The 18,590-nt window shown below is 38.4% G+C and overlaps 1 protein-coding gene across 3 annotated transcripts in view; it reads right to left on the bottom strand.

Annotated features, from left to right (window-relative positions):
- The window catches only part of KIAA0922 (KIAA0922 ortholog), a 117,741-nt gene that overhangs the window by 52,644 nt on the left and 46,507 nt on the right, over positions 1–18,590 (bottom strand). For 2 of the 3 annotated variants that reach the window (XM_019534497.1, XM_019534496.1), the window contains exons 4-7: positions 16,190–16,261; positions 14,723–14,846; positions 13,673–13,789; positions 9,803–9,913 (exon numbers count right to left, since the gene is read on the bottom strand). In XM_019534497.1, coding sequence (XP_019390042.1) covers positions 9,803–9,913; positions 13,673–13,789; positions 14,723–14,846; positions 16,190–16,261 — 424 coding nt within the window. The remainder of the gene's footprint in view (positions 1–9,802; positions 9,914–13,672; positions 13,790–14,722; positions 14,847–16,189; positions 16,262–18,590) is intronic. The other variant, XM_019534498.1, reaches the window with a different exon arrangement.

Raw genomic sequence — 18,590 nt, 5'->3', positions numbered from 1 at the left:
CATTAGGTCAATAAAACGGTTTCCACCACATTCCTAGCTAAATTCCACACATCCCCCCGCTCCACCCCACTCAATTTAGGCTTTTCAAAGCCAAACTTTTATTTTAAAAAAATCCTAATACTTTTTTCATTCATTTTTAAAAGCCACAAATCTCATTGTTGGCATTATCTAATTCTTGTGCAGCACATACATCAAACACTGCAGTACTGTAAGTCTTCAAAGTGAAAAATGGTTATAAATTAACATGAAACTGACTTCATTGATTTTTATTGTTCCTGCTGGGGGAAATGTAAAAGGCTACCAAGACACTGAAAAACCAGTACCATTTTTTCAAAATTCTTTCCATTCCAATTCAATGTAAATCCACTGTAACAACATCAGAAAATATATTTTTTTTTAAAAAAATCTTTATTATTTTTAGAGTAAAATAACATCTTGCTCAGCAAGAAACTATATCGTTTTACTACTTATATTTTGCATATTATGCTAGTATGTTATTAAACATATTTATTTAAACAGCTGCTAAGCAAGTATCCCTTATAAATTTGCCTCTTCTACTCAACTATCTCCTACAACAGTCCTTTTTATATTAGAATACATCATCTAGCCCTATTTTCCTGCACATTTTTCTTTTCTATTTGTACTTTAAATCAAGATTGCAGTAACATTTCATGGATGCAAGCCTCAGGCCAAAACAAAGTAACAAAATACTACTGACATTGTTTTCTGTTGTTTCACTTTTTTTTTTTTTTGCTTTCAAATGAATTGTTTAAAAAAAAAAAAGAGAGAGAGAGAGAGAGAGAGAGAGAGAGAAATGATTTTGCCAGCTTGTGAAATGTTCACGTAAGTAACAGAACAAGTTTTGCTTTCAAAGTTTATCAAACAAATTGTTTATGCTATCATATCTTAATTCTCAATGGAAACATCCCTAACAGGTAGTTCTGAGCTTCTCCTTATCAGTGACTGTCAATTACACAAAGCTACCTGATTTTAGGGCCATATTTGGCACAAGATTCAATTTTTAACCTAATGAAATATGAACCAAAGCAGAAGTGTAAATTAATGCATTTCAAGAAACTGACATATTTTGAAACAGAAAGATACAGAACTCTGAAGGAAATGTTAAGAAGTGATACATCAGATTACATAGTTTAATTCCTGATCATTTTTGCTTCAGAAATCTCAAATACACTCTATTCCATTCTTTGCTCTGAGAAAAGCCAATGCATTATTTAGAATCCTCAAACAATTTGGGAAAGAAAGATATGCTTATTTTAACACAAAATAAGTTTAGCGCAGATCCATTGTTTTTATAAAGGGGCTCTCATGATGGAAACTCACCAAAAGAAAGAAAAAGTCAACTATTTTTTCATACTTGCTCAATTTCAACGATACACTATGCAAAAATTACTGCAGAATACCACAAGGGGGTGTTGTAACACCTCCAAAGGTTACTAATCACATTATTATAAAGGCCTCCTTTTATGGCACAGTTCTCTTGAAAGATGTGACTCTCAACCAATTTACTTGGGGGGTTGTTTGTTTTTTGGATAAGTTTTGCTGTTGTTGTTTTTTGAGCGTCACCTACTTTTTGTTCGTTTATCCCAATTACATTTTGAAAGGAAACACTTGGCTCCAAGACACGCATCCTTAACAAAACCATCCATACTTCTAACTTACAGTGGTGTGTTGAGACCAGAGGGCTGATATGTACACAGTTACAGGGAAGAAGTTTGCTCTAAAAAAAAAACTTGTTAAAAATTAGATTTCCCTTCTGATCACTTCTTAAGACAGCTATATGTTTTCCTCCCATCTAGTTTATGCATTTTTTTCCTTTGCTTAGTTATACTTGCTTTAATCAGCTTAAGACTCCTTCACTTCTTCTGAGATAAAGAAGTCAACTACATGGAAAGCTCTACCTACAAAAAGGCAAAAATTCCTGAAATTCCAGGGAACTTCTTCCCTTGCTTGATTTGGAATTGCATCCACATGGGAAGCTATTCCAAAATAAGGCTGGGGCATGATTTTAAAATGCTATAGCTACTCTGGCAACACTTTCTGTATGGATACAAATTCTTGAATACATTGTTCCACATAGGGAGTTTGCTTGGGTTTTTTTAGACAGATGCTACATAAAAAAAAAGAAGAATGAAAAGTATCCAAATACAATTATGTCTTATGTTAACCCACTGTTCACAGTGATTTTTTTATTTTTTGTTTACAAAGGCGAGTTCAGAGAAGGAAGTGTTTTCATTCCTTCTCATCTAAGGCAGACAACAGGAACACAGGTTATGAAGTCTCATGCCTTATATAATCAGTTGGGTTCACACACCACAACATGGGAGAAAAACAAGTAATATTATATCAGCAGAACTGCTGTTCAGAGAGCAAACTGTCATCTTTTCTGATTGTGTAAGTATTTTGCTCTGTGACAATGTAAACTGCTACTGAATATGATTCACAGCAGAATGTGGAAATATAAAGTGAATTGTTTGCTTATGAAGCAATAGGAAAAAGGCAAAACCAGAATATAAAGGAAAAAGTTAGAATGAGCATTACATAATAGAAATAAATGTAAGCCCTGTAACTTACTTCACCTATTAGCAAAGCTGCGGTGTTCTTTCTAGATTCTATTTGTATGTACATGTATACACACACATACACACCGCACATATGTACATACATCTGTGCACCAACACATGCTTGTATGCATACACACACAGGAGCTGGTCAGAAAAACTGAGGAAACATTTTTTATTTAAATCTGTCAATGTATTGATAATTATGTTTGTGGGGAGCTGGAGTTCTCTTCTTTTGATAAAATTCTGCTGGAAACCAGGCTGGTTTTCATTTGCCTGACTCCCATCATCAAACCCACTTAGTTCCTGCTCAGCAGCCCATCTGGCAGGCCACTGGGGAGGCTGGACTTCCAGGCTCCCAGTTCCTTTCTAGCCTGCTTGGAGCCTTGAATTCCTACTTTACAAACTCTCAGGACATCCACAGTTTGACAACATAATACCTCAAGCTTCTCCAATGCCTACATAGGTGGCTGAGAACAGCTAAACTCCCCTGGGGCAGAATTTCTGGAATTTTTCATTTTCATTTCAAACCCTAAAGAAAAAATATTGAAATCTAGAAATCTTCTTCAAAATGGATTAGAATCTTCTTAGATCTTTAATGCACATCCACGCACCCAGCACAGTTTTTAATACTACAGGGCTACTACACATTTACAACCTCTGGACAGTTTAAGCTTCTTATTCATTTAGAAAGTGATAGCTCAAACAAATGTCTTCTCTCCAATTCTGAACAGGATGCTGAACATATAGGCATACTATAGCAAGAGAAGATAAAAACTGCCCTTTAAAGCAAGAAATGGGCTTGTTAGACAATAACAATCATTTCAAATAAATTCAAGACTCTCAATTTACCCTCAAAAATATTTTAATAGAAAGAAAAATGAGAAAAAGAAGGGAGAGGCAGGGCTGAAGGTAAGAACTACTCTCCAAAGGAAGGACAAACTGAGCCAAAGAGTCAGATCCATTACAAATGTTTAAGTTGAGCTTTCCCAAGCACCAATGACAGATATAAAGGGACAGACTCCTTGACAGAAAGCATGAAATTAGACCTGATGCACTAGCAGATCCTTCCATTAAAAAGTCTGGTTTACTAGTTAGTACTAAGATACCATGACAGTTCAGTAGATTATTTTCACGTATCCAAACAGAAGCCTATTTTCAATGTATTGTTCAACAACAACAAATTTTGTTGTAGGGAGCTTGGGAGTCCCTCTTGAAAAGATGAAAGATTGCTTTTGCCATGGTGTCAAGTCAGGTCCTAATTCTGGAGTCACATTCACACATGTCTGCACCCTGCTCCCCACCCCCCTTTCTGAAGTTGGACACTCCTGCGAGTCAAACAAACACAGTGACATACAATATAACAAACCTCAGTTTCATCCCTGAGCTTGGCTGCTCCTAGGGTTTCTCCCCAATATTACCACTGTCCTAAGTCCTTAGGTGCCTGTCCCTAAAGAGATGTTCTCCAATCTGTTATCCAAGAGTAGCACTAACAACATGTACCTGTTACAGTGACTCAGAAGAATGTCACCAGCTTACTGCAAGGAGCAAAAGCTAACCTAAAAACTTGGTTTTTAGCAACCAAAATGCCCAGGCAACATGCCACCTGTACCAGCTTAATTTGACTATACTCAACTACATGGACATAACTTCGGTCCATAATATTGGAAATTATCTCCCCTTCTAACTTCACAACCAACATGCCCAGGGCCCACTTGTTTTTGTTATCACCTGCTCAAACACTCAGTACATAACTTCAGAAGTCTCATGTTCTGTTAGTACTTGTTCTCTGCCATATTATTTTTGCCATTGGTCCATTACTCACTGAGGACAGCATCCAGGAAGCAAAGAAAACGGCACTAATTTCTACCCAAGGCATATGGCGAAAGTGATGGACAAGGCATTCCTCCCTGCTGTTCACTCTTGCACCAACCAGCTCACTGGCGTTTTCAGCGCGTTTGTGCAGCACCTCATGGATTTGATGTAGGTAGTCTCTAAGTGCAGTATAAATATTAAACAATAATAAAGTATTGGGGATTGGAGCAAAGGATACATCCAAAAGTTGCATAAACAGATGATCCAAATGAGATGTGCCACCTGTACCAGCTTAATTTGACTATACTCAGCTACATGGACATAACCTCGGTCCATAATATTGGAAATTATCTCCCCTTCTAACTTCACAATCTCCAAACTACTTGTCAATTCTTGACCAAATGTACTAGGTTTTAAGTGTTTTTGTTTAGAAATACTATAATTTGCCCATACTTATGTTTCAAGTAATGCAGTGAATGTATACCTATGCCTGTTTATATATAGACACACACACACACACACACACACACACACACGTATAACTGCATACACAAAATCTGAATACTTTAATCAATGACACCTACTTTCACAATTTCTATTCCCCGCACTGCAAGCATCAGATCGCTAATTTCTGAGACTTCTTTTCCACTAGTCTTGTGGCAGTTGAAGAGACTTCTACTGACTTCTACCACCTCTTGATCTGGCTTTTAAAATTATGTGATTTCAAAGGGCTCCTCTGGAGACCAGACCTATCTACAAAGCCAAATCAAATGCCAAAATGTGAGCATCCCTATCAAGAGCAGATCTTGCCTACCTTCAACAGACATGTGAGGGGTCTTTACCTTTCTGTCCTTCTACCTGGCCAATACAGCTTCACTGAAATGAACTGGACTTGCCAATCAGACTACCCGGCAAAATTATGGTACAAGTGTTGCAGGCCAGCACTCCCACCGGGCTCACTCCACACATTCTATCTTCTAAACTAGAAGCAGGGAGACACCTTAATACAATGCAGCATCAATAAACTTTGCAAGATCTCCAACATTTTAGAAAACTATGCCCCTTCCTGGGGTAACCATAACCACATATGGAGATCAGACTGACTTTATAATGGCTTACAGAGATAAAAGCACCATTCTCCACTGGTACTGAAGTTAAATCTCTTGCACAGTAATCTCAAGCTCCTATTCTCTAGGAAAGTACAGCAGAGGAAAATATTCCCGATTATAAAGTAAGAAAGATGTCAAAATGCCTCTACAAAGGAGCACTGACAATAATGAAAAGGAGGCGGTGGCAGAGGTAAAGAACAAAATCTGCCTCTGAACTTGAGACAGTATGTGACACCAGTCAATTAGCACGAATAGAAGCTCAACAGTAATAAAATGTCATACAAAGCATCCACCAGAACCCTACATCCCTCATAACAAATTGTTGATATTAAAGATACTTTCTCTTTCCAAGGTTCAGAGAGGAAAAAAAAGCTACAGAAAGCAAAACGGAAATTGCAAACTATTTCAGGAGTAAAAAAACCCAAACAATATACACAAACAAACACCACCAAAAAATTAGACCTGAAAAAGGAAAGAGCATGTTTCCTCCACCCCCAAGTGCAGGAAAGAGTCAAAATGAGATAATATGTGGACCTCCTATGTAGATAAAGTTTAAATGCCAGGTTAAATGCCATACAATTTAGAGGATTTTAAAGGTTTTCCTTTATAAAAGCAAAAACAAAAGGTACAACACTGAAATCTTAAACCATAACACCCCCCCCCCCCAAAAAAAAACTACCCTTGACCCTCCTCCCCACACCCTTTTTTTAAAAGATTTTATGATGAGGGGGAAAAAACTTTAAAAAAAAATTGAAGTTCATGTTTTCCCTTCCTATTATGAACCTCAGAAACTGAGATTTCCTCTCAGTCTTCAAGACTATTACAAAAATAAATAGCAAAGTAACAAAATACTAATAGAGAAAGTGGAGCATGGGAAAATGGAACTTGTGTTGTGGTTATTTCCACATGGTAAACTAAGGATCCATCACGCTAGCACAAGCAGTGCTGCTGTCTCTGTGCAGACCAATGGATCAAGCAGTCTCAACTGGCATGGCCACTCAGCACTGCTAATTAGCTCAACCACACAACCACTCTCCTCCTCAGATGCCTCTTAGCATCTGCCCAGGGCAACAGAGTGTGCTTAAGCATACTATCCTATGGACAGGAAGTTTATAATATTCCCTAGTTCAAACTGCTTAAAACTCTTGGTGCGCTTTTTTTCTTTTGGGTATGAGCAGCCTTCTGGATTGGGTTTTTTTGTTTTGTTTTAAACATTTACTTGGCTTCAATGGCCAGTTAACAATTGGAGAAAGGAATCCAGGTTCCTCTATGCCCCAATTCCTCAAATAAGGTGGGGTCTCCCAGAAGGTCCTACAGGAAAACTAAGAAAAACTAGAATTCACATTCTTCATTTTTCTGGCTTCGGGATACTAATAATGCTTGGTTCCATCTGCTCAGCAAAAAGAAATGCTGACAGTGAGAAGAACCATTTTATATGGGCACTGCAGGAGTTAGGTGCATCCAGATGAGTTGAGTATTTACAAAGTCCTTTCTACTAAGTTCTTCTGGTACTGTTGGTTGTTCAACATCTGCAGCACTCCCCACCAGTCCAAGCGTCGTTCCCTGTATCCAGAACAGTGCAGCTACTGCAAGAGGAAACTATCCTTGTTTATGGGCAGGACTTTCTTTCCTTCCGATAGCTCCAATGCATCAAGCACATGGATCCATTACAAGTTGTGCGAGACAATTGTTCAACCTGGCCCTTTAGTCCCAATTGTGTCGGATCATAACTCACAAATAAATATGCATGTGGATGAGGACTGCGAAGTGCTTGTGGACTCAACAGCATAAAGCCATATACACCTCCCAAGGTCTGGCACTGTTGGGTGTACAGCACATCAAGGAATTCTGGATAGGAGATATCCATGCTGCTGTTCTATACAGTTTAAAAATAGTGTCATCTTCATTGCCAAGTGATTCTTGGGAATTTTAAGTGACTGAAGTTAGAATCAAAAACAAGGTTGCCAGGTGCCCTCCTCCAAAATTCCCACACAGCACTTTGACAGACATCCCACACTACTTGTTGGAAAGTAGGGTTGCTGCCCCCTTGTGTGTTCCAAGTTATGTCCTGCTTAGTTTGAACAGACAAAATCAGGACAACTGAATGCTAAACACTCCTTTGTTAGCAAGTGTACCAGTGCTATTTGATCCCACTTTTTGGTCCCAATCTTACCCTGTTTGTTGCTCAAGGAAATAAGCAGGAAAAAAGACACAAAAATTAAAAAGAGGCATGATGCCCTTTTCTCCTTTTAAGTAATATTCTTCAGATCACCTTTAAAACTCTCCTATTTATATAAACTACAGCAGCAGAGGAAATTATTTGAAGCAAATTACCTTCTGCATATGCAATTTACAATTAATACACCACCATGACAGGGGAACAAATTTCCTCACTTACTGCAGATGTTCATGAAAACAAACACGCCTCCCAACACTGCTTAGACTGAAAGGAAAAACAAAGCTGCTTATTTAATCCTAAACAAGAAAGTGCCCTCACACCATTTCCTGCTCCCCAACCAGGTCTCTTTAACTGGGTTTATCATTAGTGAATTCCACATTTGTTTGCTTGATCATTCACTCAAAGCATGTGCTGCATTTCCAGATCCATGCATCCATACATTTTTAAAGGATTCTTAGGGAAAACATGAGCACCTCCCAAACCTTAAATTCTTCCCCTACTTCAAACAGACCTAAAAACATTAAACTGATCTTGGACTTTGATAGAACGGTTTAAGCTGCCGTCTCTGCCTTTAAGCCTTTAGATGGTTTTTTGAGTTTCAGACTCTCAAAAATACACACACACACTATGGAGGCCAAACAAGGACAAGGGAGCAAGGTACAATAAAATGGCAGACTCGAGATAGGAAGCACAGTGGCCTGTGCTCCCTCACTAAAGCAGAGCACCTCAACAAGTGTACCTGAACTATGTTGAGTCCCACAGTTACGGCCCCATACCCCTAGAATCATACCCACTAATTAAATTGGAAGTTGGAGGAGGTAGAAGGACTCTCCACAGCTGGAGTGCTCCTACCCAACATCACAATATTTGAAAGCCTGGAAGAAAAAGTAATAGGCACAAGGAAAATTCAGAGAAGTTCACATTTTTAAACAAAAGACAGATTTTGGATTTTTTGTTTTGTCGTGTTTTCTTACCAAAAAAGAGAAACAAAAATAAACCAAATGAGATTCCCCCTCTCCACTCAGCACACAACACTTTGATAGTTTAAAACAGGGGAGAAACTTTTATACATAATTTCAACTGCCACGTTTCTTCTTCCTGCATCTCTTAACACTCCACGAACTCCTAGTCTCCACTGCCTTTCCCTGCTCTCTCTTCTGGTCGACAAGAAAAGGATAATACTAACCAGAAGGAGGTTGTACTTATACTTCAAGATCAAAGTGTTCACATTTGGATCTCTTCCATAAGAGCTGTTCCACTTTCAATTCACCTTCTACCTATTGCATAACAACCTTCACATATAGATAAAACGATATGGTGAAATACAATGATCCTGACCTTACCGTGCCTTGAACCTTACACCTATGCAAAGCAAAGGCACACTGGATACAAAATGTTACTATGAGACAGCACCATTACACCCCCATCTTGGATAGGTCCATTGCACTTGCAAATTGGTACAATAACTTTAAATCTGCCAGGGCCTCTTTTACATACCAGAAACAAAAGAAAAAGACATAAATACATATTTTGAGCTTTGTAGCCCAAAGCTTTAAATAATAATTCTAGGAAGCTTATATATAACCTAAAGCTGGGCCCCAAGGTAAAAACAGTTTATTCAAACTATAAACAAATGGGTACAATAGTATAAAAAACCCTAATTTTAAGCATAACACCTCTTCATTGTGATTTCTATGATAACGGTATTAAAATGGACAATAAGAATAACTATTAAGCAGAAGTAAGTACTATTCACTCGTAAAATTTATCCTTGTTCAAAGCAAAATACAGAATTTTAAACAAACACTTAAAATGTGCCAACTGAAGTTAATTTTTGAAGAAAATATTTCGTTGTTTGTAACAGAAGACTTTTGAATGCATTGCATTTACTTGTATAGTGGCTTTTCAAAGCAAATGGCTTGATGATTCATGTATCTATCTGGTAAACTCTGTATGTAACCTACTACTAGACCAGTTCCAATTACTGCAGTTTGCAATTTATCTCCTACAAGTTGCTGCTGCTCAGATACCTCTATACCTCAATTATCTGAAAACTAAAAAAAGTTAATCCCTTTATTTCTAAGTTTGATCATGTTTTTTTTTTTAAATTCATACTGTACCAGGGTTTGTGAAATCTGGATATTCTGGATATGTGGAATCAGTAAAAAAGCATTTGATAGCTGTCCTCTAGATTCTTCTGGAGAAGTTTTCAAGGCTCCCATTCCACACACCTGTTGTAAAACAGTCCATTGTACCAAGAGCTGATAGGTAATTATTTCAGGCATAAAACTCTGATTTATTAACAGTACTTCAAGAAACCAACTAGCTTTTGACAATTATGTGAAAAAGCTGTAGTAAAAATAAGAGTTCCCCACATTAGAAAGTAACTCTAACTCTGTACATAAAAGGTACTTTTCTGTAGTTACTCACTCAAACACTGTGTCTATAATAGAAGGGCAACCATTAAAATAGCATGTGAACATCCTCATAGGTTAAAAAACTGAATACCAAGCTCTATCCTCGTTTTTGAGCCAGTTATGAGACAGTTGGACATGGGAAGCTGGTAATGATTCTTGCAAAATGTAATCACAGTATCAGACATCTCTACCCAACTTTTCTGTCAAAAAGAAGGCTTGGGAAGACAACACATTTCAGACATCCTTTACAATTAAGCAGCATAACATGAAAATAAAACTTTTAAAAAAGCAAGCGACTTAAATACATTTTTGTAAGCTTCGCTGTTCCCAGGTCATTAAAAAGCTTGGGGTGGAGAATGAGCAATGTCATGCTTTTACCACCACTTTATGTTGAGCACAGTTTTCTGTAACGTTATGTTAGTAAGGAGAAGCGCGCTGGATGTGATGGTTGTAGCTTCACAATACAGTAAAATGCATTTTTTTTAACCTCAGATAACTGCAGGATGAAACTAAAACATGAAGAGATGTTACAATGGTAAGATCTGAATTTTTTCTACGCTTAATGAAAATCCACTACCATTAAGGCAGGGGGGTTTTTTAAAGATGATTTTACTGTTTGGACCTGCATGAGATATTTTAGTCCCCTGCATTCATTCAACTTTTACATTGGCAGAGACAGAAAAGGACAGTAACTCCAACACTACCTAAGCAAGTGGAGAAACAAAAATATCTACACCTTTCAGCAATGTCATAGGTAAGTCAGGAGGGTCATTAGTCTCTTGTAAAATCAAGTTCAGAAAAGAATTTTGAGTGGCTTATATTTCTTTCCTTCCACTATTTTGTTTTCTGTTTTATTTGGGTTAACTGATGCACAGAGAAATCTTAATTATTTTTTAAGTTAAAAAAAAATGTACTTACTCTCCTGTAAATGGAAAACCACAATGGATTTTACAAAAAGTTCTGTGTTCTCCTCATAGCTGATATTAAAGAAGAAGTTTCAGTTCGAGAGGGACATATTTTCTCTCTCTTTCTTAAAAGTTAAATTTAGCTACCACAAATCTACACTACACCCCCTCTCCGAGACAAGCCAAATTAACTGTATATACGCATTGAAATGTATGCATATGCAAGACAAAATTATTGTACGTTTAATGTCTTTTATGTTGTCTCAGAGCTTCATAATTCCTCTTGATACACAGGGGTTAAGCCTAGTCTAGAAACTGACTCTGATGGTAAAAATAAAGTACTTACTTTATTTGATTTCAAGATGGAGGTCATAAAAAAAAGATTCGAACTGATGAACTCCTCCTGATACTAGTAAAGGTACTAACTTCGGTGGAGATGCAACCACAGATGGTTTAATAAGTTTGGCTGCACTGGCAATTCAAATAGGTAGTGATTATACAGAACATTTTTCTTTCCACGTGTCCACAAAAGGTGCTAGCAATGAATAAATGAGAAGGACCTGACCCAAAAAGCAGGAAAATAAGTCACCTTAGAGAACAGCTTGCTCCTTGCTTCCCTAAGATATTGGTCTTCACCATACATGGGATCAGGCTCCAATAGCTGCCAGAACACTAGCTTCATATGTGACAAGGTTGTAATTGACCTACATCTAATTTTTAAACTATTTTCTCCCCCTAAAGCAGTGTCATAGTAAGGAAGTGGCATAGCAAAGACAAGATTTAAACTGGGGTTATTTTTAAATCAGGAAGAAACTTAATTTTAAAATGATACAAATTAATAGATGTAAAGGAAAAAACTTCAGGCATGTAACCTGTTTAAAATAAAACACCTTACTAAAGATGTGGGGAGTTCCCCAAGTAACCAGAGTATCAAGAGGCTTCAGTTCATGAACTACGACTTTCTCTTTAGCTTTAAAAGAACCCCAAAATTGCCAAGTCTTACCATCTCCCATCCTGTGTGACACCACAGAACTTATACATCAAAAACCTCAGTGCAACTTGAAATATATTCATCTTGTTCCAGAAGGCTGTTTCCTAAATACTTTTCATACATGTCCCCCCCAACTCAACTGTGGTTGCATCCCATAGCATGGAACCAACTATTAGTGGTAGGCCAAGAATACAGACCGCAATCCTGTAAACACTTATGCTCCTGCGTAATTTTACTGTCATGAGTGGTTTCATTAAGTATATGTGTATTTGCAAGGCCAAGGCCTTAGGGGGTCTCATAAATGGAAAACAGGACAGTTTTATCCCTTACCTGATGTACATCAGGAATTAAACACATTATCTAAGCTCAGTGGTGTAATCAGGAAGAGCAGTGGGGCACTAGCCCCAGGCACCAACTAGGAGGGGGTCCCAGAATCCTCCTTCTCCCTCCCCCCCCAACCCCGTAGCAGCCCTGCTTGGTCACAGGAGCCAGTTAGGACAGTGCTGCGCCAAGCAGTGCATCTGGGGCATGGCAGGGCGAGAAGAGGGTTGAGTGGAGCAAACTGAATGGTGCCCCATGACCTGGGAGTCTTTTCTAGAGTAGGCAAAGCCCTGCAACCAGTACAGGTTTCCCTTGCTTTATGCAGGTTCTGTATGTGCAAATTCGATTTATGTGAGGACCCTTTTTATACCAACAATTCATTATATGTGAGGTAAATTCACCCTTATGCACTTGGTGTGGTGAAAGCCCGCAGTCAGTTGCTTTGTGTGGTCCACTGTGGGAGTGACACACGCCAAACTATAGTCTCCTGTATGGATCTGTACTCCTTGCTCATTGTCTGCGACATGTGCTTCTGTAATTGCCATCCCCATTATGATAGTGCCCTGTGCTTACGTGTACTGTCAGCTGTTGGTGAGTACCAAAATTGTCCTGTAAAAGTGGTAGAAATGGGCCTGGGCATGGGTATAGTCAAGGTCTTGGAACATCCCTATTTGTTATGTTGTAAAGTGGGTTCCCCTTTATGAAAATTCAAATTATGCGTCATTTTCCAGGAATGCATGTACAGCAGCGTTTCCCAGCCAGTTTGCCACAGCACACTCGTGTGCTGTCAGGCACATCCAGGTGTGCCATAGCATTTTCAGCTGGAGCCATGCCTCCCCCCCCACTGCTGCTGCTGCTGGGGACACAGACATACAGGGAGCATGGCTCCAGCCCCAAATACCATCCAGCTGGCCACACACCACCCCTCCCTGTTGGTGTCTGGCTGGCTGCACGCTCACCCTCCCCCTCGCTCCGCTTCTGGTGTGCTGCAATGCTTTTTTATTTAGGTAAGTGTGCCATGGGGCGAATAAAGGGAGGGAAACCTGTATGTATATAAATTGGGAGGGAAGAGGGGGGAGAAAATAGTGGCACCAGGGTCAGCTCCCAGAGAGCTCAGCTACAGGGCTGCTGCCACCTAAGCAGAACTGATGCAGAGGCAGCAGCAGCCCGGAAAGGTAAGCCTACCCTTGCACTTACTTATGCCCTCTCTAAAGCCAAAGTGGTTGGCAGACCCCCATGCATCACCTCCTTCTGCCTCAGGAGATCCATGAGCTCACTATGCCTCTATCGAACCTGGTTTTAGATTATGTTTCAATTGTGGTCCAACAGTAAATGCAGTCAATCTAAAAAATGTACCTGATATGAAAGTACTCCATGAGACGAGGTATTAATAAATAATGAACTTTCAATGCTGCCTTCTTCTGTTGGCAGAAAGAGGACTTTGAAAGAAATTTTTCCCATTGCTGGAATCACCTAAAGAGACAACAAAGAAGCCCACTGCTCAATGGAGCCAACTGTAACCCTTTCTTTCTCTTACCATCTATTATTAGGCATTTCTAAATATGAACCTTTCAGTATTAAGCCTGAAGTTTCCAGACTAGGCTAGAACCAAATAAACCTGTTCACAGAATATTCTAAAAGCTTGTCCACACACTTAGTATGTCTCTGGCCTAGCAATAAATTATCTACATTTAGGTACATACTATGAAGTGAACCAATATATGAGATAATCAAATATTAAGATTGGGCAAACATTTCTACAACCAAGTATGAGCCTAAGCTGAAAATACATGTTAATGGCTGGAAAATACTAATTCTTCCATTTTGCTAGGGGCCAAACTCAAATTTGCTTGTTGAAGCACTTTTTCATGCCTACTCAAAAAGTCTTAAAAGGAATTGAAAAAAACTCCATTAGAATAGGATTGCATCTGAGTCTTGTCAAATACTGTGTAATGTGGTGCATGTTTAATACACTTTAGATGCAGTTAAATTTAACAAAAAAGAATTTAGATAATATAAAAATATTTTACTGTAATTTTCCTTCATGAGGAATATGCAAAACTATACTCAGGAGGCCAAGAATTAAAGAGACTATAAACACTAACAAATCTTTGAATTCTGTGGCAAACACAGTGGAGTGGGATTTAATAATCCAACTTTACATTACAGAATTCTTACCCTCCCGAGCCACCATAAAATTAGTCTCTCAATGTAAGGTTTAAACTTTTCCCCTTCCCTTTCTTGGTATGAATGAAACAAAAACACAGGCTAGCAAACAGAAAAAAATGAGTTACGGGTAGCAAGTAAAAGCATGAAGAAGCACAAAATGAAAACTTGAGCCCAAGAAAAGCATGAAACTTTGGCGCTCTGCCACTACATAGTTTCCAAAAGTACATCAACACTCACCCTGCTATGAACAGGAGACACGTGAAACTGTCTAGTAGCTGTAAACACTGAATTCACTACAATTTCTCTATCCCTACTAGGGTTGTAAGCGTATAGCATTTTAGCTCTGGGCAGCCCCAGTAACCTATGGAAAAAAATTAAAAAAGGACAGAGAAAGCATTATTGATTTTATAAACACTGGTAGCTTGCAAAAAACAAAGAAACTACATGCTGTTAAAACCACTTTGATGCAACAATTACCACTAAAGCTAATCCAGCCCATTAATTTTTCTGCTTTAAAATATTAAGTAAAATAGACATCATTGATATATATATATACATATTACACATTTCAAAACTGCTTAGATTAATAAAAGTTTGTAAAAAACACACAGAACTTGGTAACTTTAAAAAAAATACAGGGTATGTATTTTTGTATAAATTATAAATTAAATTTAAATACGCAAAACTTTGGTTGGTCATATGAAACAATTCTCCTGTGGCTTTATTTTTTACAATAAGTTTTAAAAACTGCTTACTATGCAGACTTTCTGTGCCTCTTTTGGAACATTCCTTTAATTCATAAGAGGTTTATGTTTTTTGGATTTTGTTTTGTTTTTTTTTTTAACTGATGGGATAAAGGGAGCTACTCATTTTTAAAAGGCTTTCCCCAAGACAAAACTTGAGAAGCACAGAAACCCTTAACTATGGGGTCCAGAAGTAGATAAACATTATTTCTCACAGTGATTTTTTTAAAGTATTCAGTCTATTCTCATAAAAATCCCACTCCTAGATATACAGAGGCAATTTACCATAAAGCAACCATTGAGTGGTAGGAACCAATTTGGTATAGCTACAGGGTCATCCATAAAAGATGTTTACTCGCTGTTAACCCATGATCATCTGTTTCCCACATATGGTCACCCAATCCTTTGTAATATATTTCCCCCATACTGAATTCTAAGCATTTTCACTTGACTCCCACCAATCAATATTTCTTTAAACCAGGAAACTTGCTGCAGTCCCAATGGTAAGTCATATTTCTGGTGACAAAGATTTAGAAGCTATACAAGCAAAATACCAACACATCCTTGTCTATACCAAGCTCTTTTCTGAGAAGGTTTACCTTTGTTAGCAACAGCATCGGCATGTGGGTGCAATGGCAATCATGGGAATACTAATGTTATTGGAATTGGCCACCATGTTATGCAGACTTACTCAGAGTCATCCTGCTAGGGAGCTGTGGCTCAAGGATGGTGGATGAGGATGGTGACTACACAGAAGTCAGAGACTGGACACAGATGATCCCAAATGGATGTGTGTGGGGGCAGAAGGAGGGGGGAGTCATTATGATGGTTTTCTTCCTTTAGACCCCTCTTATAGGTTTTCCCTGGAAATGAATGATCTGAGCCATATTCTTTTATTCCAAAATGTGCCTCAGTACGGCAACCCAACATTAATTATTTATTAAAAGAACAAGATACTCACTGCATTCCAAAATGCAAAACTGATGGGTGGAAATGCAAGGCCTTCCCATTAGGTGGCATCTTTGCTGAGAAGCTGAAAAAGAGAACAGACATGATGAATACTTTGCAAATAGGATATGATGAAGCTAAGTCAGCTGTCTAGCTTACATGAGCCTGCCTTGTTTCTGGGGTCTCCCAATTGTGCATCCCAATCATGCTGTCATCCGATATTTCTATTCAGCCATGCTCCCCATCATTTCATAAGAATAAAATATGGTAGACTATGCCAGAAATCATTAAAAGTGCAATTATTATTCAAGCTAAAATGTCCTTACACGCACAAGAGAATTTAGACAATGTCATCACAGAAACTGCACCACATCTTTTGTATTGTCCAGTTATTTCCAGTAGTAAATCCTAGGCTTACAGATATTGCTGTATTCGCCCTTTTCCAACAGATGGCCACAAAATAAAGGTGTAACATGTTTCAGTTGTCATTTTGCCTTTCTTGGTCCCCCAAAAAACTTACAAAAATATTCTTATGGGATCTTGCCCTTTTAAAGCAGATCTAACTTGTCTCTATGCAAGCTGGAATTCCATGGCAGACAAAAATCCCACTGCTACTATTCTATTAATTAAAACTGCTTTTCATCTTACAAATATGGTGGCAAAATAAGGTATGGACTCCATAGTCCTGTATACGTCCAGTGCTAACTATGACTTTTGAAAACATCTTCTGTGTAGACACAACCTTTGTCTCAGGTAACTGAAGACCGGTTCTAGAGGTACAAGGCAAGCGATGCTTGCCACAGAACGCTCTTGAAGAAGTGTAGAAGCAAAACCTTTGATGAAAGCTAAGGAAAAAAAAACCTGAACAGGCACTGGGAAACATGCATTTCCACTTGTGGAAGTTTTGAAAAAGAACAGAATTAAAGACAGGAATGTGGAGGTGATATCTTTGTCACCACCATCAATATTTATTTTGCGTGCCCCAGTAAACACAAAGTTACCATTCAGAATCAGGAACTCACTGTATTAACTGTTTTCACAGCAACAAGCATCTCCCCTGTGCTTTGCATCTCAGAGCTGGTTCTCTAACTGTGTGATATAAAAGCTATATCTACATCAAGGCTGTTTTAAAAAACATAGCACTGGGTCTATACAGATTACAAACACAGCTCTGAAGTCCAAATCTTATTTTTTACCACCAGACTGGTTAGATGCAAAACACTTACAACTGGGGTCAAACAAGCAGATGGAAGGAAGAGTTTCCTGGTAATAAGATGATAGTGTTGTATAGGTGTGTTAGGTCTACACTTTCATGGTTTGCAAAGTTTGATATTTGTTTTAAAAGAAACACAGCTCTGCTCAGCTGCTGTTCAGGCAGAGTGCCCTTGAAGCAAAGATATTGTCCTAAATCAGCTCTGAGGTGGGATTCCATGGTGCATAGCTGAAAAAACACTGGCTCCCTATTTAATAATAATGCATTTTTATAATGTTATTCAATACCTTGTATGTCTTAAAATGCTGTTATTCCTTTCGGCAACAAACAAGACTCCATACCTATATGGAGGACTACCAACAAAACTGTTATGAGAACTCACAACATATACAACACACTTCAATGAAAGATAGCTTTGTACTATAACCCTTCCCACCCCTTACTTTTTTAAGTCCATTTTTGATTATCATACAAATACAGCAAAACAAAAGTCTGCATCTTATCCACTCAGGCAGTGGTGGGTGTACGGCTGTCATATCTTGAACTCCATACATGGCTCTATTCAGTTCCTACATTTCTGCAGCTGTTGTAGAGTCACCATCCCCTCCCTCGTGGATGTTTAAAAGCTCCAGCAGATTTTTTTTGATAAACAAGGAAAAGGCGCTAGGCATTCTTGGCCCCTATTTTCTAAGGGAATGGACTAGAAGATAGCACCAGGTTTAGGTAACTTCCTGATTTTCACCTAAAGAATTCTGGGGAGAATTCCTTGGGAGAAAATTTTCCTTGTGGGATACCTGGATGTAAAGCACCACCATGCAGCTGCTGAAAGATGGACACAGGGCAAACTGTAACTGAAAGAATACAATTTGCATCACACTGAACTATTAATTCATACAGATAAGCTAAGCTATCACTTAGTCAGTTATCTAAAGAAGGCAACGGCCAAGAGTATAGCACCTGAGAAAGACTGAAGGAGGGGGAAGAAAATTCATTGGGGCTTTTGTTTTGTTTTTGTTTTTTGAAAGGGAATTATCATGACAAAACTATTCTAGCAATACTATGAGGCCTACCTACAATGAAAAGGGAAAGAGTATTTCTAAGGGATGACGAGGTGGAACGGTCACAAACTCCTGCAAGACCATTTCAGGCTGGACATAAGGAAGAATTTCTTTACTGTCCGAGCCCCCAAGGTCTGGAACAG

Source organism: Crocodylus porosus, unplaced genomic scaffold (genome assembly GCF_001723895.1).
Source record: "Crocodylus porosus isolate Cpor-Errol unplaced genomic scaffold, CroPor_comp1, whole genome shotgun sequence".
Classification (NCBI taxonomy): domain Eukaryota; kingdom Metazoa; phylum Chordata; order Crocodylia; family Crocodylidae; genus Crocodylus; species Crocodylus porosus.
The sequence above is the reverse complement of the archived record's forward strand: the minus strand, read 5'-3'. Positions and strand labels throughout refer to the sequence as shown.